At 38.7% G+C, this 23,876-nt stretch overlaps 1 protein-coding gene across 1 annotated transcript in view; it reads right to left on the minus strand.

Moving 5' to 3' along the window:
• NSF (N-ethylmaleimide sensitive factor, vesicle fusing ATPase) overlaps positions 1-23,876 on the minus strand; it is a gene marked incomplete at its 5' end in the record, with an annotated part of 149,338 nt that overhangs the window by 83,885 nt on the left and 41,577 nt on the right. Inside the window, 3 exon segments of the mRNA XM_080826861.1 lie at positions 18,030-18,185; positions 21,077-21,152; positions 21,630-21,737. Coding sequence (XP_080682987.1) covers positions 18,030-18,185; positions 21,077-21,152; positions 21,630-21,737 — 340 coding nt within the window.

Genomic DNA, 23,876 nt, shown 5'->3' on the forward strand with positions numbered 1-23,876 from the left:
GAGTAATGTTTGCTGTTTCTAATCCTACAAAACATTATCCCCAAACAGTGACAAGTATGTTTGCTAGGCTCTTTGATTTTAAAAAGCAGTGAATTTTCATTGTTTTCCTAAGATGATACAGAGGCAAGCTGCGCTGAGAAGAAACTGTCAGTCAACTTTTAGGTATCCGAAAGAGGAAAAATTATATATATTAAATACAACAACAACAACCCATTGATTTTACACAAGAGTGAAGAGAATGATAATATATTAGAAGTGATCTCTGTCAAATTAGCGTCAGGGTATGGAGTGTTTCATTCATTTCGTGGGCAACGTGATCTGTAAAGACAGAAAGTGTGGAGTGGGTTTTGAACGACAGCTGATGTTTAAAGGGGAAGTCCAAGTAGCTTCCAGTGCAAATGCAGACAGATTTGCCATGTTTGCCTAAGAGGGAGACTATCAACAGACTAGTGGCAAGTCAGGACAAATTCCCAAGTCTTGCAAGCTTCTCTCTGCAGTTGTGCAAACCAGATCTGAATGCTTATTTTTAAACAGTGCATGCACTTGCAGAAACACAATCATAAGCTGATATGAATATATGATCTTTTGTTTTAAAGTCTGCATACTTCCAACTTCTCCTAGAACTGTATGTTCTTACTGCCACCCAACTCATCTTTTCAGCAGTATGATATGATTAACTTACTTTAAGAAATAGTTTTGAATTTTCCAGCCACGCAGTGAGGATCTGGAGCATCAGTTCCATCAACGTCGTTAATACAGGGGGCCCTTTTGTTTGTTTGTTAATTTCAAAGACTGCCAATCAGCATCTAGCACGGACTATCATCTGCATTTGCTGACCTGGGCACCTATCAAATATTTAAGGAAAGGACACATTCAAGGCTACAAATTCACTCCTGACCCCATCTGGGCAGTCAGGTCTCTGATCATCCACAGGTGTCACTCTGTCTAGCACAGACTTGCTGTGCCCCGCCAACTTTCAGATATTCTCAAGAACACTCTGAGTGAGTTCCGTTACGATAAAGTGAAAAAGGCCTCCGCCCTGAGCACCAAGCAGCTGTGTGATGTCTGCCACCTGACTGGTCTATATCCAAATTAGTCAACTGAGATTTCATATAGATCTTCTCATTAGATAGCCTAGAACTAAAGATGGGGTATGTGTAGCAACTCTCCGAACTAATCTCTGCTGACACCCCCACCCTTTTACACTCCCTCCTAGGGCGTGGCCGGTATTTCATGAATTCTTGATGACAAAGATCATGCATCTACTATGGCAGGTCCTGCCTTGCTGCCATCTGGCAGCGTGCGTTCTTACTGGTTTCAGAATTTTACAGCCTTTCCTTTCTTCTTTTCTCCCCCGTCCCTTAGCTTTCTACTTATTTTATTTGCTGCTCTATAGGCGTCTGCTGCAGAGTAGCAAATATCTTATCTTCCCTGGCAGATAACGTATTCTTTCTTTTCCTACACCTGGAACTTCTACTCACTCTGTCAAGGTCGTGTTCTTCTGCTCCTCGGAAATCACCTCCTTAAGTAATGTCACCTAACCCTGTCACATCTGACTGTGTCAATGCCTCCTCTCTCGCATCACATCTTTGCCTCTATTCTCACGTACAGTAGCAGTAGTCAAACTTCAACGTGCACTGATGTTCACTGGAGCCTGTTAAAATGCAGATTTTCAGGCATCACTCCTAGAAATCTGAACTCATTAAGTTGGGAGCAGAGCTGAGGAAGGTGACCAGTTACTAAGCTCCCTGCCCAACCCCCGCCCTGGCCCAGATGAGGGTAATGCAGACCACAGGACACAGAACCATTCACACTTAAAACTGACACTATGTTAAGTCGTTTTCTAAGAGTTCTGAGGTTTTTATTTTATTTAGTGTATATGTTCTATGGCTTTAATTAAATCGTAAGCTGAGAAGGACACATTTTTTTATTCCTTGACAAGCTGTAGCTGTAGAATAGCAAAGAACTATTCTAAGAAGATAAGTTATCAAGAATAAATGTAAGATTTCTGTAGTTAAGTACAGCTGGGGGAGGTATGGTTTTGTGAGAGATGATTTTGGGGTTTTACCCAATAGTAATTCAACGTGATATAGAATCCAAGATAGAATGTGGATGTCAAAAATGTTAATGCAATTCCAGCATGCATTAAAAGAAGACTGAGATTTTGAACAAAGGATGGAGAGTTCTGGTCTATTTTAGAACAGGGGAGACACTTGAGGACATCACTGATTTCTGGGTTTCACAACTTGGGGAGAATATAAACAAATGTTAAAGTTGAGAGAACAGTGAATAGGAGGGTAACGGGCTGAAAATAAATTATAAAAATATTGGCTGGAGGAACCCACCAAACTGGGGGATTTAACTTAGGAAAAAGATGAATCCTGCAGGACTTTAGGTCTGGATAGAACAGCTCTCTTCATATGCCTTAAGAGCTTGCACAATGAAGGAGAAGCATCCTTGTTCTATATGGTCTTAGTAGGGAGAACTAGAGCTTGTAGGAGCGACAAGGATATACATCTCACCTTAACATAAGAAAGACTAACATGTATGGGTGTCCAAAAACTGGCAGGCAACATTCAAAGAGAACGATTCCCCTGTCACTGCAGGAATCTAAGCTTAGACTAAAGAACTCGACAGAAGACATTTAGCAAAAATAGGAGAGAAAAATTCAAACGAAAGTGTACAAACTAAATGACATTTAAGATCCCCTGCAATGCTGAGATCCTATAATTCCCGTGATATTCTCTGACAGAACCAGCTAGTTTTGCAAAGACAATGAGCTTTGAAATAAATATCCAGGAAGGAAAAAAGATACTAAAGGCTGGGAAGATAATAAGGAGGCTACTGCTTATGTTCACGTATAATTTACTGAAGCTATAAAAAAATAAAATAAAATAAAAAAGGAATGATCCAAAAAATGAAGCTGAAAAAAATTAGGAGTATTCAATAATGGATTTGAAAAATGCATGCACACACATACAGCCAACTGATTTTTGACAAAAGAGCAAAGGCGATACAGTGAAGCAAAGATTGTCTTTTCAACAAATGGTGCTGGAACAACTAGACATCCAAATGCAAAAAAAAAAAAGGAATCCAGACACAGACCTCACACCCAGTACAAAAAACTAATGCAGGGGTGCCTGGGTGGCTCAGTGGGTTAAGCCTCTGCCTTCGGCTTAGGTCATAATCTCAGGGTCCTGGGACGGAGCCCCACATCCAGCTCTCTGCTCAGCAGGAAGCTTGCTCCCCCACCCCCTTCTACCTGCCTCTCTGCCTACTTGTGATCTCCGTCAAATAAATAAAATCTTAAAAAAAAAAAAAACTAATGCAAAATAGATCCCAGAGTTACATGTAAAACGCCATAACTGTACAACTCCTAAAAGACAACATAGGGAAAAAACCTAGATGACACTGGGTATGGCACTGATTTTTTAGATACAACACCAAAGGCATGATCCGTGGGAGAAATACCTGATAAGCTGGAATTTGTTAAAATTAAAAACTGCTCTGTGAAAGACTACGTCAGGAGAATGGGAAGACAAGCCCTGGACTGGGAGAAAATATTTACAAGAGACACACGTGATGAAGCACTGAAATATATCAAGAACTCTTAAAATTCAAAAATAAGAAAACAACCCAAATTAAAAATGGGCCAAAGATGTTAATAGACACTTCACCAAACAGGATATACAGATGGCAAATAAGCATATGAAAAGATGCCCTATATCATATGTAATCAGGGAAATGCAAATTAAAGCAACAAAATACCACTACACACCTCTATTAAAATGGCCCAAATCCATAAGATTGACAACACCAAATGCTGATGAGGATATGGAACACAGGAATTCTCATTTGTTGCTAGTGGAGATACAACATGGCACAGCCATTCTGGAAGACAGCTTCTTACAATACTAAACCTACTCCTATATGATCCAGCAATTACACTCCTTGGTCCTCAGCCAAATGGTTGAAAACTTATTGTCCACACCAAAACCTCAAAAAGGAGCTTTATTCATAATTATTAATAAATACCCAAACTTGGAAGCAAATGTTCCAAAAACATTTCTGTATCTAGTCGATTTGCCCCCTTTTTACTAATGAGGAAACTACACTAACGAGTCACACAGTCAGTGAATGACAAATCTAAGACCAGGCTCCAAAACTCTTGACACCTTGTCCATTAGTTTCCCAGTAAACCATTAGAGTTCTGACATTTCTCTCTCTCTTCCAGAGAACCTATTTAGTGATTGATTTCATCTATAACATTTTGACTTTTCCAGAAGGAACTCTAAATTTAGCAGTGCATGAGAAAAGGGTTTACATTTGGGAATGCTCTTTGATTCAGCAATTCCACTTCCAGGAATTTATCCCAAATAAATACAGACATGCAAAAAAACGTTTAGCTTCAGGTTCATTATCACAACATAGTATATAATAGTGAAAAAGTAAATATAATTGATACGTCTAACTGTAGTGGGCTGATTAAATTAGCTATGACATTTTCATTCTGTAAAATAAAAAAAGTATAGAATATTTAGGAAAAACTTTACTGAGTGGAGGAAAAGAGGTTACGAAACAGTAAAATACATTTTTGTCCCCCTCCATGCATACATATATACATATGTGTATATACATATCCAAAGCAAAAACTAACAATATACTCCGGATATTAGTAACAGTTTTCAGGTTTTTTTTTTCTTTTACACTGAGTAATTATCTTTTATTACGTGTATTTTTGAAATAATAAACACGTATTTCTATAATTAAAAGAACTAATAAAAGTATTTTTATAAACAGAAATCTTAGATCTGAGAGATCTAAAAGACCCTATCAAAGCTGGGAAGATGATGAGATTTTAAAAAATAAATAAATAAAAGTACTATCTCTGGAATCTCCAGGCCCACCAGAAAACCTGAAGTGATCTAAAGGCAGGGTGGAGTTTTCTGAATCAAATTCAGACTCCAAAAAATAATGAAGCTTATTCTAGAGAATAGGAAGTATAGCTTCACATCCAAGTTGTGAAATCTGGAATTAAAAAACTCAGTAATAAATCAAATCATTTTCAGTGGCTGAATCAAGAAGCCGAAAGGGTACCAGGCTGGGAGCAAGGCAAATTGGATTCTAGCCCCTGCTTCCTGTGACTTTAGCTTAAATAAGCTGCTTACTCTTCTGGGGCCCCAATGTCCTCTACAAATCTACAAGACAAGAATGACATGAACAAAAATCAGTGTTTCTCAAAACTGGTGTTTCCTTGCAACACTATCTTCATGTATGCCTAAATAAGTTTAAATAAATTTGGAAAATTTTGGACTAGATAATTTCTAAGGTCTCCTACTCTAACCTGGTCTAATTCTGATTTAGATACAAAGCTATCTTAATGTACTTAAATCTACTATATTTACAGATATACTGTCTACTTGTGGTTATCTCATAGAGAGGAGTATTAGATAATCCAAAGCAGGTGACAATCCTTTTGCGCAAATGTCATACCTTGACAGCAGCAATTGAGAACAGAAAGCAAAGAGGCTACAAGCAAAAGGGGGCAAAATACTGTCTGACAATGGACTGGATAATTAAGGTAATAAATGTAAATAAGGTCTTTTATTCTGTTTCTAGCTATCCCTCTAAATGATCTTTTCCTTCAAATTCTTATATGAGTTGTCAAAACCAGAATTCTTCAACTTACAAGTCCAACCCATTCAACTTTTTACAAATTCACTTTTAGATAAAATGAAGAAAAGGATTTACTCTTTTGTCTACAGTAAAAAACTATCATCCTTCTCTCCTCGTGGGGACACAGTATCCCACCTGGAACCATTGCCACTTATAAGACAAATCTGAATTTTGGACAGCTGAGTTCTGTCATTTATTAGCACATCTTGGCAACCTTTTCCACCCAGAGACAGAAGAGATTACAGAGAATCTGTAACTCAAGCAAAGGGCATCTTCTCTGTCTCCCTTGGTCTAAGCTCATCCCAGCCACAACTGGTTGCCTAAATAAGGAGTTACAGAAGAAGCCAAGTAATCAGGTGGCTGACAGAAAAGCAAAAAAGAATCAATCAAGAAAAGTTTTGTAGAAAAAGTTCAGTAACACAGGAAAAGCGTCAGGCAAAAAAGTAGCTGTGGATCCGCATAGAGATGTCCCTGGAATGCACTAATAGGCAGCAGTCTGGATAATTCTCCTACGTGTATCTGAGATTTGACTGAATGTATCTGTGTGGCTTGCCAGCATTCTAATTATAGGTTTATCCTGTAGTAACCATTCATTATCAAAAGGCTCTTAAGTCTTGCTAAGTTTTCTCCCTCATGACAGGAGTCTAGGTCGATTTTTTAAAAATCAAAGCACTTCCAAAAAAAATTATGTCATTGTGGATAAGTTCGAGTAAATACATGTATAAACAGTAGAGAAGTTCAAGCTACAGATGTACGTATCTTTATATATCAATTTTCAGTCACTCTGGAATAGGAACAGAACTCAAACTATCACTTGCCCAGAGAAGAGATACCATGTGAGAGCCTGAGGTGTTAATGAAGAACTCAAAGCCACATGTACGGGAAATCTTTGAGTGCTGAATACATTACCTACAGTAACTTTCAATGTCAAATTTTACACGATTAAGAAAATGGTATATGGCAGGGATTTACTGCTGTCTAACTTCTTTGAAAAACCTGAAAGAACGTGTTATTTAAAGATTTTATTTTTATTTTTTTGACAGACAGAGATCACAAGTAGGCAGAGAGGCAGGCAGAGAGAGAGAGAGGGAGGAAGCAGGCTCTCCGATGAACAGAGAGCCTGATGCGGGGGCTCGATCCCAGGACCCTGGGATCATGACCTGAGCCGAAGGCAGAGGCCTTAACCCACTGAGCCACCCAGGTGCCCCAGAACATTATGTTATTTAAAAAACAAAAAGCAAAACGCACATTTCTTGCAGGTTTTAAAAAAAAATTATAAATATATAATCAAAGGTATATTGCTCCAAGTAACAAGTCATATGGAACTCTAAGAAAAGTCTCTTTAGAATCACGGTAGAAGTACTCTCACGGTAGAAGTACTCTCAGAAATAATTCTGTATTAAGTTCTGGGTAGCTTTTTGCTAACATTATCGCTAATTCTTTCTTCAACCTCCCTTCCTCCAGTACCCTATCAAGATAGTCTTTTTTCTAAGTCAGTATTCACATATAAAAAACTGTCAAGATTTATACAAGTCGTAGAGCATTTATCAACTCCTCTCTGATGGAATGTGATAAAAAGTAAATATAAATCAGCCAAAGTATGAGTTCACAAATAAAGAAAAAATATTTCTAAGTGTCCCCTTGACTACCTTATCAACAAACACTGTTCAAAATGGGCAATTACCAAACATTGTAAGAGGATAATCTAAGGCGTTAACTACCTTCAACAGCAAAAAAAGTTTAAGATAAGGAAACAGATCTATAAACATTTGACTAAAGGCGATGGATTAAAGATTTTTGCCTCTTACAGAGCTGTAAGAGTACCTTAGGCAACAGAGTCATCACACCAACCAGCCACCTCTATGGAGTGTTTGATAGTGAGGATGAACAGGAGCGGGATAAAAAGATGGTGAGAGGCACCCGGGGGGACAGAGGAAAGGGACAGTAGCGTGACCCATCAGAGGAACTGGAATAGGACAGGTTGGCTGGAACCCAGAGCATGGGGGAGGGACAAAGGCTGCAGGAAGAGGGGAAGTTTGGCAGGGGCCGGAACACATAGGGCTTATAAACCAAGCAGGGAGTTAAGGAGAGCTACTAGAGAGTTTTAACCAGTGGAGTGACAGGATCAGACTTGCCTTTTCATAGAAATTGCTCTAGCTCCACTGTGAAGAATGGACTGGAGAATAGCAAGGCTGAAGGCCTGGGGAGCCATGCAGGCAAGGGGTCCTAATGAAGGGAACGGCAGGGCGGTGGGGAGACGGACAGACTGGACAGGTCCGAGATAGTGAGAAACTGTAGCACTGACTGGGAAGTGGAAGGTTGGAAGAGAGGAGAGTTAAAGAAGGTGCCCACTTTTTTGGCTAGAGCACTGCCTGAGACAGAAAACAGGAGCAGGAGCATGTTTAGGGAGGATGGAGCGGGCAGCTGAATAAATTCAATTTTGAACTTATCTGTGTGATCATGAGATAGACAACACGTTATACTGATAAAAATCCGGAGCTTTAAACCGAGACAGAGATAAAATATGCATATTTGAGAGTTGATGGCATAAAGATACTAATTGCAGCTATGGAAATGGATGTGATAAATTCTACATAGAACAATCTCAGAGTGAGGAAAAGAGATCTAAGACAGACTCCTGAAGAACGCCAGCATTTTTAAAGGACACAGACACAACCCCCCAATACAGACAGACAGCCAGAGGTAGAAGGAAAATCAGAAACCCTTGGGGTGAGAGAAACCAAGTAAAAAGGATATTTCAAGAAAGAGTGGTCTAAATAAATAAAATCTTAAAAAAAAAAAAAAAAAGCGGCACCTAGGTGGCTCAGTGGGTTAAGCCTCTGCCTTCGACTCAGGTCATGATCTCAGGGTCCTGGGATCGAGTCCCCATCGGGCTCTCTGCTTGGCCGGGAGCCTGCTTCTTCCTCTCTCTCTCTCTCTGCCTGCCTCTCTGCCTACTTGTGATCTCTCTCTGTCAAATAAATAAATAAAATCTTTAAAAAAAAAAAAAAGAAAGAAAGAAAGAGTGGTCAACAGAGATTGAACTAGCCTTCCTAAATACAAGTATCAGTAATTCTTCCTATCTTCAATTCAGGTTCTAGTTTCTCCTCATGGTAATGAAAAGATATGCAATGATATTCTCCAATCCCCCCAAACTAGGTCCTCCTGGTTTTCTCATTTCTAACATTTTCTCAGTGAGACCCAACTCCTCCCCTCCAACTCTGTCACCCACAATCAGTAATCACCAAATTCTGCCAATTTCATCTCTGTAACATTTTTTGTGTCTTTTCTTCCTGTTCTATCTTCACTGCCACCACCCCAATCCAGGTTCTAAGGTCCACACAAATGGAGAATCTACTGGTCTCCCAAGCTACGCAGTCTTCCACCTCGTCTCTAGAGTAATCCATTCACACAGAATAACCAATTAACTATTCTAAAACATTCACTTCGTCTTATTCCACTGCTAAAAATTCTCCAACGACTCCTCATTATAATCATTTGTTCAGAAATTTCATTCATTTAGGGGCGCCTGGCTGGCTCAGTTGATAGACCATGCAACTCTTGATGTTGGGGTTGTGAGTTCGAGTCCCACATTGCATGTAGAGGTTACTTAAAAATAAAATCTTTTTTAAAAAGTTTCATTCATGGGGCGCCTGGGTGGCTCAGTGGGTTAAAGCCTCTGTTTTCGGCTCAGGTCATGATCACAGGGTCCTGAGATCAAGCCCCACATCAGGCTCACTGCTCAGCAGGGAGCCTGCTTCCCCTCCTGTCTCTCTGCCTGCCTCTCTGCCTACTTGTGATCTCTGTCTGTCAAATAAATAAATAAAATCTTAAAAAAAAAAGTTTCATTCATTTAGCAAATATTTACATAGGGCAATACTTCTCAAACTATCTATGCTAAGGCCCAGTTTTTTTCCTTCAAAGTTTCTAATCAATATTTTTGCAAAATACAATAAAAAACATTGTGCTAATGTAAAATTGTTTAAAAAAAAGTTTCTAAAGTCTTATTCTTAGTTTCAATATTTATCTCATCTTGGACTGGTAACAATGGTTCATGGTCCAGCAATGGTCTGTAGACCACATTCCAAACAGCCCTGATGTTTATAACACGTTGCTAAAAAGACGCTACGACTGTGCCTTCAAAGGTCTTAGAACAGCAGTTCTCAATGCAGGGCAATTCTGACATTCAGGCGAAATACTTTCGATCACTACACAGAGGGAAGGAGGCAGGGAACTACTGGCATTGAGTGGATAGAGGCCAGAGATGGTGCTAAACAGCCTACAACAAACAGGACCAGGTCTTTCTCCCAACAAAGAATTATCCACCTTAAAATGTCAAAAATGCTGAGGTTAAAAAAAAATAAATAAAAAAAATAAAAATAAAAAAAAATGCTGAGGTTGAGAAACTCCCCCTTATGAGTGTAATACAAATGAAAAATTATAGTATATTAAGAAGAGAGCTACATTTTAAGTATATACAAGGTACAGAGGAAGCATAGAAGAAGCACCTGAGTCTGTCCTGAAGGTCAAACAGGTTTAGTATTTACCAAAAAAAAAAAAAAAAAAAAAGAAGAGAGAAGTCCTCATCTCCCAATTCATCACTTTCCACATACAACCCCAATCTAACTTCTAAATCTAATTTCCTGCTTCTTCCAACAACAGCTCTGCTAGACTGATCTAAGCTGCAAATTCTATACCTTGCTGAGTCTGTCACTCTTCCCAGCGCATGGACAACCATCCTTTTTTCCTCCTATCCAAATTCATTCGGCATTCAGGGCCTCACTCAAGCTCCACATCCTCCATGAAGTCTTCGGGGATTCTGTCTCCTAAAATTGCTATAGGACTTTTCATCTATACCACTCATTTGGCACTTTACCATATACTGACTTCTGATATCACTTGTTAGGTTATGATGCTTAACTTCTAAGTGATTATTCAGTTTTAGCATTAATTTTCCATCTCTAAGTTGACAGTTCACTTAAGACAAAGCTTCCAGATACACCCATAGCAATCACTTCCTTCCTGTATTAATGATACCATAGGTACCGAAAAACACACGAAGAAAGTGGACTAGACTTATTAGTAAGTGTTAGACAGACATTACAGTCCTACAACCAATGCTTCATGTCTTTTTTTTTTTTAAGATTTTATTTATTTATTTGACAGACAGAGATCACAAGTAGGCAGAGAGGCAGGCAGAGGGAGAGGAGGAAGCAGGCTCCCTGCTGAGCAGAGAGCCCCATACGGGACTCGATCCCAGGACCCTGGGATCATGACCCGAGCTGAAGGCAGAGGCTTCAACCCACTGAGCCACCCAGGCGCCCAATGCTTCATGTCTTTGAGCTCATGACAATTTGAACGGATCCGGTTACTAGAAACATAGTTTATTTATAAAACCTTAGTGTTATAGAGACTTCATTCACTCTCGTACATTGAGCACTTATAATTCTTCTCCAGGCCAAGAGAAGTGCACCGATTTTTGTCACATTTAAGTCCCAGAAAATCTGCCAGAAATAAGAAAATTTAAAAATCTCAATTGGGACAGTTTCTCTGCTCAAATTTTAAAACCCAAACAGATGAAGAGATCTTTATATTTCTAGTCAATACTCTCCTGCCGTATTTGGAAATACTCTCAGATTTCCAAAATCTGAGATTTTGGAAAAGGCCACTAATCTCAAAAAGAACAAGGGGAAGAGGAAAGGGGGTGGGGAGGAGATGGAAGAGAAGGAGGAGGAGCAGGGAGAAAGAAGAGGATGACAAAGAGGAAGATGAAGAAGGAGGTGGTTTAATTCATTAGCAGAGACAGAGAGGCTAGAAAAGTTTAAACAGTTAGAAAGTTGTCTGATCTGATACCTAAATGCAGAAGTCTGACTTCCGCAGTGTATTTTCTGGATGCTTAATTATACTGGTGTGTGGGCAATGGTGGGGGGATGAGGCCAGACCTACAGACCTATAGGGTTTCAGTTAACTCCTCTCCTCTGTCCCACCCTCCTAGGCTGTCATGTCTAAGTTCCCAGAACCTTTCTATATGGAAAACTTTGCAAATTTCTTTGAGAATTAATTAAGGGAGAAAGGCAAAAGTGGCACTTATTTATTCATTATAAAATATTCTTTGACCTAAACTTCAGGGCTTCCTTGAGTCCTTGATTCTTTCCATCTTTCCAGTACCTGGAAAGACAGCTGAGAAACCAGAATTTGGAACCAGACGTCCTACTTCCAACCCCAGCTCAGCCACTTACTTGATGGACAAACTTAGTAAGTCACTTCCTTCTCCTCCTTCAAGGGATTCTGAATCAAGAGAACCAAGTTCTAGTCCTAGTTCTGCCTGTGACTTGCCTAGTGACCTTGGGCCATAGTTTCTGCATCTGTAAAGGGAAGCCAGGGGCTTACACTAGATCACCAAGAGCGATTTTGCACCCCAAGGGCCATGTTGGCAGTCTTTGGAGATATCTGTGATTCTCACCACTAGGGGTGGGGAGAGAGCCACTGGCATCTAGTAGGCAGAGGCCAGAGATGCCGCTAAACATCCTACAATGCACAGGATAGCCAGTGCCTCACACCAAATAATGATCAGGCCCCAAAATGTCTATGATGCCACAGTTGAAAAACCCTCGGCTCTAGCTCCCTCAGAAACCACCTCAGAAGCCCCAAGAAGTGGGGCTGAGAAGGCCCATTTTAGCAGCTTTATAGGACAGGCTTTCATGACAGAAGAACGATGTAAGTGTTAAGGGTACGGCCTCTGCGGTCATACTGCCTGGGTTCAAATCTAGCTCCGCCACTTACTAGTTATAGGTCTTGGACTAGTCACTCAACCTTTTGAGATTCAGTTCCCTTCTCCATAATATGGGGGTGATGTAGTACCTACCTGATAAGGTTGTTGTGAGAATTTAAAAAGTCAACATATGTAAAGCATTTACAACAGCACCTGGCACTACAAGAACATTAGCCACTGTTGTCATCGACGTCATCATCGCCAATTTCAACACAGGAGTAACAGGGGAAGAAATACCCATCACTTTACGTCAGGAGTCGGAGGAGCTGGATTCCTTGGCAGAAAGGTGTAAGGACCGAGCAAACTCAAGCACAGGTCCTCACACATCAGAATGTCTGCTCTCCCTCAAGTCCCTGTGTCCCACTCTCTCCCCTCTCAGGCTTCCACAGCTGAGTAAAGGCCTGGATGCAAATGCAGGGAATACAAACTACTTATACCCATTAATATAAGGCAGAAAAGTAATAGGAGGAAGTAGTTTGTTACATATCAGGAAATCGGTTTTCTCTTTTCAGTGGAAAAGGACAGGTGCTTCTGACTCCCCTCTGTCAAGGGCTACCATCAAAGTCCAGGGGGGTCCCCTTACCCCTGCGCTCTTCTCCTCCATGGAAACCTCATGAAGGACATGGGACACACCTGTTCTCACGTTCCCTTGCTTTGCTGACAGTGAAGCCACCACAAAAAAGAGCCTGTGATACTACCTTTTGGTTGTTTTCTTAACTACACAAGTAGAAATCTAAGATCACAGTAAAACATTCAGATGCAGAAGTATGGAGAGTAAAAGAACAAAAATCTCCCTGTATTTCCCAACCTAACTTCCCTTCCACATAAGTAAACAATGTTTTTTTTTCAATTTAATGCATTTTACTTCCAGTTTTATATATATATATATATATATATATATATATATATATTTCTTATTAAGACATCTCTATATAGCAGGAGCTGTAGCATTTTAAGACCCACTTCGCTGTGTTCCATAGCAAGGCTAAGAGCATGCAGCATAGTTTAATTACTTCCTTACTGCTGGCCATTTAGGTTCAAACTTAGACTAGTGACCCAATTATGCATCCGTAACTGACCTGTAGTTTCCAGCAAACCTAATCCATTAGCTTAGACTCTACAGACAGCTCTGCCTCCTCGAAAGATTTATTTCTAGAAGTTTATCTATTAATAAAAAATGCTGACTGAATTTACATATGGTTTGACTCTGAGATATGAGACAGCTACATTTTTTCTATTCCAATATAAGTAAATTTCATGTACAAAATTAAAACCAATAAAAGAATTAATTCAAGGTTAAAAATTCCAACTTATTAAAAAAAATCACCTATAATTTTTTTTAGGGTGTTTGCTTTAGCTCTAAATGCTGTTCTAGAGATTTTTGGAAATCACATGGTCATAAGCCATTTCTTCTTCTAGTTAAAAAAAAAAAAACTTGACAAATTTCCCAACATAAAGTTGGAATTAGTAAATTAGCAAGTAATTACTGCTTCATATTCAAGCATCATCTCTAAGTACTTGGTGGTAAAGCAGAAGAGGGAAGTTTTGCATCTCTAACTAGTGAGCCACTGCTTTCTTTTCCTTTCCTAATAAATTACAGGCAGACTTGAACAGATGTCAGGTTGGCATTCAAAACCTAAAATATAGCTGAAAAGCAAGTTATGACTAATACAAGGAAAAAAAGATGAATGTCAGAAAGCTTCATTTTTTTTTCTTTTTTTCAAATTTCAGATAAGCTCTTTAGCCTTAGGGCTCCTTTTACAGAGCCCTGGAGTTCGGCTAGATGTCTTAACCCCCATTTAAATTGCAATCTCCCCTCATGAGTGGGGGTGTGAAAATGCATCTTAAGAGTGTCAGTGTTTATGTTAATCTGAGCAAGAACTCCCGCTCTGCCCAATATGGCGCATACAAAACCTCAGTGCCCTTTCTTCCATGTATTTTATTTGCACTGTTCTTAGCGTGTGAAAGATGTCTGCCTGCCACTGAGAGGCTCCTTATCTTCTCGGCGCTCTACGCCTTAGAGTAACTGCGGTTTCCCTTACGGTATCAGAAAAAGAGTTGCTTTCCTCTAGAATTTCAAAAGAAATCTTAAAAATACAGATTGAACATGGGCTTAGAGAGGGAGGCCTGGAGAAAGGGGACCAAAAGGAGTCCATTTCCAAGAAGGGGGGGGCACAAGAGCTCACAGAGGCTCTCCTCCCCACTAGGTGGCCTGGATCTCGGCAAGGTATAGCGCCCCCGAAAGGCAGTGTGAGGCTGGAGGCCTTCCGTCTGCACACCAGTTCCTTCCAGCTCTAAGATGGGTAACTTCTGCCAAAGCCCCTTTCCTTGGCTACATGTAAACCCAGTCCCAAAACGACAGCAAGAGGTGCTAATTCTTTAACAATCATTCCACTGTCCTTTGAAGAGGATTTTTGGTGGGTCTTTTTGTCCTGGCATTTACAACTTACAGGTAACTGGAGAGATGCTGAAAAATGAAGTTTCTTCACAGAATCTCTAGCTTTGCCAACAAAAGAGCCACAACAAGAACTGAGGTACTTGATCCATTAATGACCCACAACACTCTCCACAAAACCGCCTGCCAGGGAGTAAGCGCAGTGACTGAACACAAGTACACACGCTGTCACCTGACTGAGCTCGAGGACGGCCATCGGCTGCTGAGGTCATTCACTGCGACTTAGAGACACCGCTTTGTGACGCCCACGTCGCTACCCTGGGACTCGGACGGAGCTCCTAGGACACTGACTGCATGTGCGTGACCTTACCTGACCTCGAACGTTCCTGCGTCACTGTGCGCCTCTGGTCAGCCCTTTGGTCCCCATATCCCTCACCAACGACAGTTTGCACATTTCTAAACTACATCCTTAATGGTGAAAAGGAACATGAAGTTTTAGAGGCAAAAGGAAAGAACTCTTACCTAGAAGCAAAATTGTCGCTCATGAACACAATGAGAGAAAAGAATTATAAACTGATCACTCTGTGAACTTGCAACTTTGATATACGGGCAAAGAGATCCATTTAGTTAAGATTCCTACTTACAAAGCAGACATAACTCTAGACTCCATGGTAAACACCATCATTTGGTCTCAAGCCAAAAGTAAAAAAGTTCTCTGCTTAACACAAACCAAAACAGCTCCATAACCTACATAAATTATTCTTTTCTAATCACTATTTTTTCCATTTTAATTGATTTAAACAATCACACCCAGTATCTAATCAGATCCCCAAACCATAGATGTTTAGCTATTTAGTTAATAAAGAGTGAGGAAAAAATTAGACAATTTTGTTCCCCCCTGGCAGAGTAAAAGAACATAGGGTATATATAAAAGGAACTTGCACAGGGTTATTTTATATTCTATCCAAATGTAGCAATCTGTACTTTTATATACCTTTACCAAAGCCTAATGGGAATTTTATAACTACACTGTTCTTAGACTGCAATGAGGTATTCTACTATGTAATTCCCCCAAAATTCAAAGGAAAAAAGAAGACTCTAATGGAAAACAGGGAATGACACATGTATAGCAAGAGATTTATTTCCCAGCCTTTTACTATAAAAATGAGCTTTAGGACACTGACAATCTTCATTCAGAATAAAGAAAATAATGCCTTTCAATTTAGCCCAAAAGCAAAGGTAGTTTTATACTTTTTGTCTTTTAAATCAAATTGGTAGCATGTATCTTGATGGCAAAAAGCCATAAAGAGGAAAAAAAATTTTTTTAAAGAACAGAATTCATTTTTTGTCCAATTAGTATAAAAGTATTAGAAAAATATATCCACAAAAAAGGTTCTAGATAGTAGCCCTCACAAACAAAATTCAAATCCATGGTTCTTAGTCAAAAAACATGTTGACAATAACAAAAAGCCAACTACTATAACTTAACTAATTTCAATACGACTGCAGAAACACAGATTAAATTCACTCAAAAATTCCAAATCTGTTTTGACTGAATTCTAAGCTCTCCAACAGCTGGCAAAGTCACAAGTTGACCAATATGAGTTTTGCTCCTTTCTGTATTATCTACCCAACTGCCGACAGAGACCCTAATGAGCAGGGTATACATAATGCACAAACAGGAAATGCATATCTGAATAAGTGAATCCTTGATAGCTTCCAAAAACTGTGAGAAAATATTTATAATACAGCTTATAACAGAAGCCATTATTTTTCTACTTGTTGGCTGGATAATATAAATGTTCAAAGAAATAGAATCATTAGACTCTTTCTGCACAGAGCTCAGTCTTGAAAACCAGTGAAAAATATGCCATAAGAATAACAGAACATTTAAAATCATCCTCTTATCTCTCCTGATATGCAAAATATATGCAAACAATATTTCCATGTCTTGATCAAAAAGCTTTATGGACTTACAGTGCTTCAAAATACACAGTACCAAGATAGTGAATTACCACATTTTTTACTGTGTTCCAAATTAAAATTCTGTTTTTTATGGACTTGGCCTTTGTTATCTTTCAGATAAAAAAGTCTGTTATTGCCATCTCAAGGTGTATAAAAGTCAGGTGATGAGGGTCTCTGTCATTTTCTCTTAATCCAACTCCAAACTCGACCTTTACCCAGAGAACAGGTGTGTGCTGTGCCTGTAATTTATCAGAGTGAACGGCCAGGCAGAAAGGCTACCAACAATAGGCGGCTAATAGAACCAAGCACTTAGTGCCTAGAAAGCAGTTCTTCTCCCCACCATACTTTTATCTGCCAGTAGCAATGGAAAGATAAAGAATGATGGAGGTGAAGGGAGTAATATATTCGTATTCCTTCAGGTTTTTTTAAGATACTGTTTTTATACTAACAGTCTGCCAGAAGCTATTATGTTATAAATTCCTTTCTCAGAAATTCTGTTGCACACATTCCAATTCAACCTATGATATGGATATGAAAGCAGTCATGACAGCATTTCCACTATGGCAAATAAAGCCATTTCACACAACGATAAATTAAATAAACCTTCAAGAAGGAAATGATAAATGAATAGCACATTTCTTTATATGCAATATGGAAACTCCCATGTATATCCTGCATTTGTCTTTTTGGATCAAACTTATCTAATTGAAAAACATGCCAAGAATCCATTTACTGGGTATGAAGATGTACAAATCTGGTAATACAGCAGCACAATAAAAAGAAGCCGTAGCTAACATAAGAACAATGCCCACAGTCTAACAGATAATGATGATGCAGCAGCGTAAACCTTAGACCCACAGTGGCTCTTTAGAGTCCGGTGAAATTCCTTAATGTGTCTTATAGAAAAACATTCATAAATAAATAAATAAAATGAAATTTCTAAATATGTCCATACACATATTTAAATTAATAAATAAATCAATAAGATAAAGTAGCCACAAATATTTCTACTTCCCCCAAACCTAAAATGTAATTTTAAAAATTCTAATACTTCAAAAAAATTTTTGAACATTTTTTTTAAAAGAAAAAGTTAGCACACAAAAATACACTAGCAGATCTGAAAAATAACTTCAAAACGTTATTTTAAAAAAAGACTTCATGGCATTCTTTTTTTTTTTTTAACAATACAAGATTTTATCAAATTTTCCTTTTTAAACTCACCCATCTGCTCGACAATCTCTGGAGGAAATACTCGGGATGCAAACGCTCGTCGAAAAATATCTGAAAACTCCTTGTCCAGACCTCCTATTCCCATTTTTTCAAAGTTCCAGTCAGGATTGATGATAGATTGGCGATTTTCCTTGGTTTTCGCTTTGCCTATGTCAAACAAAGGTAATCAAATGTGAAACAAGAACTTCATTACTAGGTGAAAAAAGACAGAAATCGCTGGGCACTCTTAATGCGTAAAGAGAAGCTATCCTATGCAAAGATGAACATGCTTTTAGCAGGTTTTCTAATAAGAAGAATGAGTTTTGCTATGTTAACTAGTTGTGTGGACCCACTCAGGGCCAGTAAAACATTTCCAAAATGTCTAAACTCATGCAGTAGTCCATTTGTAATCAATCCATGGAGATTAGTCTTATTAACCTCTAATCCTAACCAAGTTAACTAACTTGGCTGATGAAAGCAAACACCATGTGTACATCTGATGAAGACAACACTAGTTGCTAGAAATGCAACTGAAATCTAATAATCCCTCAAGGTTCCTGAAGCAAGTATATTTAAAAATACATGTATTTATCTAGATTAAGTTTATAAACCCCTTAGCCTGAAAAGATGCACTGAGTAAGTCCGATGTCATTTGTTTTCTTCCCCCACTTGCACACAAAAGTCTAAAATTATCCTAAGGTCTTAATGATTTCAAAATTAACATTTCCTAATTTTCAAAGATAAAAATGATCTAACTTAAATGTCATAGTGCCACCTAAAGTAACTCAAGAGAACCACATTAGCCATCTCAAAAACAATAAAAGTGCCTTAATACACTCTACTATAAACAAAAAATAAAGTGATACAGTTTTTTTTAATTAGGGAAGAAAAGGTCACATTAGAAAAAGTTTACCTAGTTGGTGATTTTATGGTTAGGGTTTTGTGGACTCATTTCCTTTATGAAGCTATGAAAAATATATTTCTTACACTCTACTGCCCTCTTGTGGGCATATTAAATCAGTACACAATTTTATTTATCAATGGAAAAAAGCCCATCAATCACACCTTTGCACAACTTAGAAATACCCACATTGTATGAAAGTCATGCAACTCCCTTAAGATACCTTAACAAATGGTGTATGAAAGGTATGTGAAATACAAAGAAATCATTTCAGAAATGTATTGGATCAATAATAGGAAATTCTGAAAAATCTGACCTCCATAAGACAACATATAATGATTATTGATTAATGATTATTAAAAATTATATTGTTGAGGTGTATTAAGAGGCTTGAAATATGTTAATCAACAAAATGAATTATAAAACATTATGAAAACAAAATCAAATTTTAAGATTTTAGAGTGTGCGAGTTGTTTTTGAGTGAACATCAGTATTTTATGAAACAAATATTTTACTGCAAAATTAAGAAAAAAATAGTAAGGAGGGAATGATAATTTATGGATCAATAAAAAAGGTCACATATTTGAAGATAAATAACCTTGGAAATAATGGTGTGTAACCAGTGAAAATCCTCTACTTTGTACTTGGGAAGACACTGGCATAGTGAAAATCACCCCGAATCAGAATTACCATATAGTTAATGGCATCATCATTCTGGTTGAGTTACTTTTCTTAGAGTCCAGTCTGCGTTACCTAACATACAAGAGTAGGACTGAGCTATGAATCTGTGGAAAGACCTTCCTTACCTGCACATTCACCATTTAACTCAATCACTAATAGAAATGATGCTAATGTCACATTTAACACACCACCAAGTGAGGGGCAGTCTAAATAACTAACCAGTTCCCAACGTGCATACAGACACGTTATGCACCAAAGTGTATAAAGACAGTGGAAGCCTAAGGAACTGTCAGGGACCAGAGAAGACTATGGAAACTAAACAACTAAATGCAATGTGAGATTCTGAATCAGATCCTAGAACAGAAAGGACATAATGAAAAAACTAGTGAAACCCAAATAAAATCTGTAGTTTAGTTAGTAGCGACATAGCCATGTTAACTTAGTTTGGGTAACTGTACTATGATTATTTGAGACGTTAACACCAAAGAAGCTGGTGAAACATATAGGACCTCTCTGAACTATTTCTGCAAATCTTCTGTAGCCTGAACTGATCTCAAAATTAGAAGTTTAAAAATTAGGGGCAACTGGGTGGCTCAGTTGGCTGTCTGCCTTCAGCTCAGGTCATGATCCCTGGGTCCTGGGATCAAGGCCCACACCGGGCTTCCTGCTCAGTAGGGGAGTCTGCTTCTCTCCCTCTCCATCTGCTCCTTCTTGTGTGCTCTCTCAAATAAATAAATAAAATCTTTTTTAAAAAGTTTAAAATTAATTTTATTCTGTATTTTCTTCCAGATTTTGTGTGATTACTAGGAAATTAAAAATTACACATAGAGCCCACATTCTGTTTTTATTTTTATTTATTTATTTTTTAAAGATTTTATTTATTTATTTGACAGACAGAGATCACAAGTAGGCAGAGAGAGAGAGGAGGAAGCAGGCTCTCCGCTGAGCAGAGAGCCCTATGGGGGGCTCGATCCCAGGACCTGGGATCATGACCTGAGCCGAAGGCAGAGACTTTAACCCACTGAGCCACCCAGGCGCCCCCACATTCTGTTTTTAATGGACAATGATGACCTAGTGAAGGTTTAAACTTTATTTTTTTTAAAGATTTATTTATTTATTTATTTGAGAGAAAGAGAGAGAGCGAGCACAAGCAGGGGAAGCAGGAAGCAGAGGCGGAGAGAGAAGCAGGCTCCCCATGGAGCAGGGAGCCCGGTGCAGGGCTCGATCCCAGGGCCCAGGGATCATGACCTGAGCTGAAGGCAGATGAGTAACTAACTGAGCCACCAGGTGCCCCAAACTTTTTTTCTGTATTGGCACATCAGACAGTGATGAAATACTGCGTGATTTCGTGATAACCCTTCTCAACAGAGGTGCCCTTATTCTCCTCCCAGACTTGAAAATCACGGTAGTTGAGTCACATATGATAACAGAGATAGTCCCACTTTATTCAGACTTTTCTAAAAATTGCAAATCTTACCAATAAGATTAAGTGATGAATTTTCTGCTTTTTCAAATGCAACTTGACTGTTTCCAACAACCAGTCCTACTTCAATCTATATAGAAAGACAATAATTAGTAGTTAGCCTAAGAGCGAACTTCTAGACCTCTCAAAGCAAGGCCAAAAATGACGGGGAAGTAAGATCTCTTTGAGCAAAGCAAGTCTTCCAAACTATCATCTAAATTCCGTTTATTTTTGTCCTAACCATCTTCTACTATTTCTATTTAATTTCAATTCATGTATCTTTGACAATGCCTGACTTACTGTTATTATTTGTGTATAATAATTACCATCTGCATTCAACCAGGATTACAAGTACACATACAAACTTCAAATTACTATTAAGTCTGCAATTAAGTGTAATTCATGCTATATTTTGTTAAGTGTTAGCTATAAAAGCGATGTTTTCTCCCTACTACCTAAAAAGAAAGAGTACGTACAATGAAAGAAAACACTGAGCAAGAGAATGGCTAGAAATGTTATATTAATCTTCACAATTCACATCACAGTGATTATTAGAAATAAAACATACCTTCTGTCTTTTACCTGTCGCAGGCTCTCCCTTCAGGATGCTAGGATCCATGGCTTCGATGTCCTTTACCAGCAAACCAAAAAGCTTTTCGTTGAAGCTAAACACAAGCTATGTAGAAAAGAGGTAAGGGGAGAATATTCACTTCGTGATATAATGGTGGGATTCTCACACCATCACCAGTGTTTTCCAAATGCAGGGAAGGCAGCTTTCTTCTGTATATCCCTCTCAAATCTGCTCCACAGGCAAACTACTCACACAGGCAATGAGAGGAAAAGGGAACTAACACTGACTATCTTCATGTGCCAAACAAACAGTACAGGAGGTCCTATACTTAATACTCAAGAACTCTCTTGGAAACAGGTAGTCTTCCTCAGAATTACTAGTAGGGGAGCTGAGATCCAGAGAGGGCCTAAGCAACGGAAGCCAGAGTCCTAGTAAATGACAGTGCCAGGATTCAAGCGTGGGTCCATAACTCGAAGATTCATGCCTTTCCATCACCAATACAAATCCCTGCCATACAAGTTCACAGACAGCTTCTGAATGCTCATTCATTCACCGAGTATTTACTGAGTGCCTTCTACACCTAGGCCCTCTCTGCTGGGATCTAACAGTAACTATAGCAGGCAAAGCTGACTGCCAATCCTGGCACTACTCACCACTACAAACGGGAGTCGATACTAAGAACAGTGATTTGGGGTGAGATATTTATTTCTTCTCTGCATTATGGAGGATTTTTCTCTCATGGGTTTATAGACATCTGCACGTTACTGGGTTTTAAATGATTACAAATACCAAAGCATCTTCTATTAAAGTAATAATGCTAAAGGAAAAGGTAAAAACAATGACGTTTAGGTAAGCAACTGGAGCATCATTATTCATCAGAAAGTGTATGGATCCAGGAGTACAGCACAGCTCAAAAAGCAATGGACAGGTGGTCACCAAATGATCAGCGGACTGTCACCTTGGGGGAACCTCCCCAGACCGTCTAATCTCAAGCAGCAACCATGCTGATTCTCCAGCACATCGTCTCATTTTACTTACATCAAAGTATTTAACAGTGCATGGCAGTTCTTGCTTTTTTTCTGTCTTCCCCAACTAGAAAGTAAGCTCTGTAAGAATAGGAAATGAGTGTATTTTGTTCTGATCTGCTGGGACTAAAATAGTAGCTGAAACACACTAGGTTATCCAGTAAGTATTTGTGCAATTAATTAACTGTTCTGTTAACTAATGGGTTCTTGTCTCAGCTATGGCCCTGGCTGTGTAGCCATGGGCACATCATTTACCTTCTCTGAATTTAAAAATTATGCATTTGCAAAATGAGGAGGTTAGACAAGATAACCTCTGAGGGGGGGGAAAAGATAAACTCTGAGGTTCATTCCAATTCTAATACTCCTAAAAATAATAATAAATGCACTATAACCCTTTTCTATCAGTGATTCAGTTTCACCTGTGAAAGTTTATCATAATATAGGGATTATCCAGATGACTGGTCTTGTTCTTCCAGATTTATGCCATTACACTTAGATGAGAGAATCCAAAGAAGTGACACTCCTTTCATCCAAGAGCTAGTTCCTTCTACCACTTCTCTCACTGCCTGTTCCACATACTTCCCTAGATGACAGTCTGCAAGGACAGTCCAGGTAAGTCACTAGAGATCAGAATGCCGTAAGCAGCGATTCACAAACTTTTTGGTTTCAGGGTCTCTTTAAATTCCTAAAAATTTTTGAGAATCCCCAAAGAGCCTTTGTTTAAATGGATTATATCCACTCGTATTCACTATAGCAGAAATTAGAATAAGAAACTTAAAATGTATTTGTTAATATAAAAATGACAATAAATTCACTATGTGAACATAAATGACATATTTTTAATTTATTTAAAAAAAACACCAATTTCCAAAATAAAAAATGTTAAGTGGAAACAGTGGCACTGTCACATTTTTACAAATCTCTTTAATGTCTTGGTTAAAGGAAGACAGCTGGACCCTCACATCTGCTCTAACAGTCAGTGTGCCAATGAGCTAGCCCACATCACATAGTTCGCAAAACTCCACCATACATTCATGAGGAAATAAGAGGAAAAAGATACATAACATCTTGGCATTATTATGAAAATAATTTTGACTTCACAAACCCCCTGAAAGAGTTTCAGGGGTCCCCCAGAAGTCTCTGGATCACACTTTGAGAACTACTGCTATGGAGCTATGAATGAAAGGAGGAAGGAGTTAGAAACAATTAAGAAAAGTCA

The sequence above is a fragment of the Martes martes genome, assembly GCF_963455335.1.
Source record: "Martes martes genome assembly, chromosome: 16".
Classification (NCBI taxonomy): domain Eukaryota; kingdom Metazoa; phylum Chordata; class Mammalia; order Carnivora; family Mustelidae; genus Martes; species Martes martes.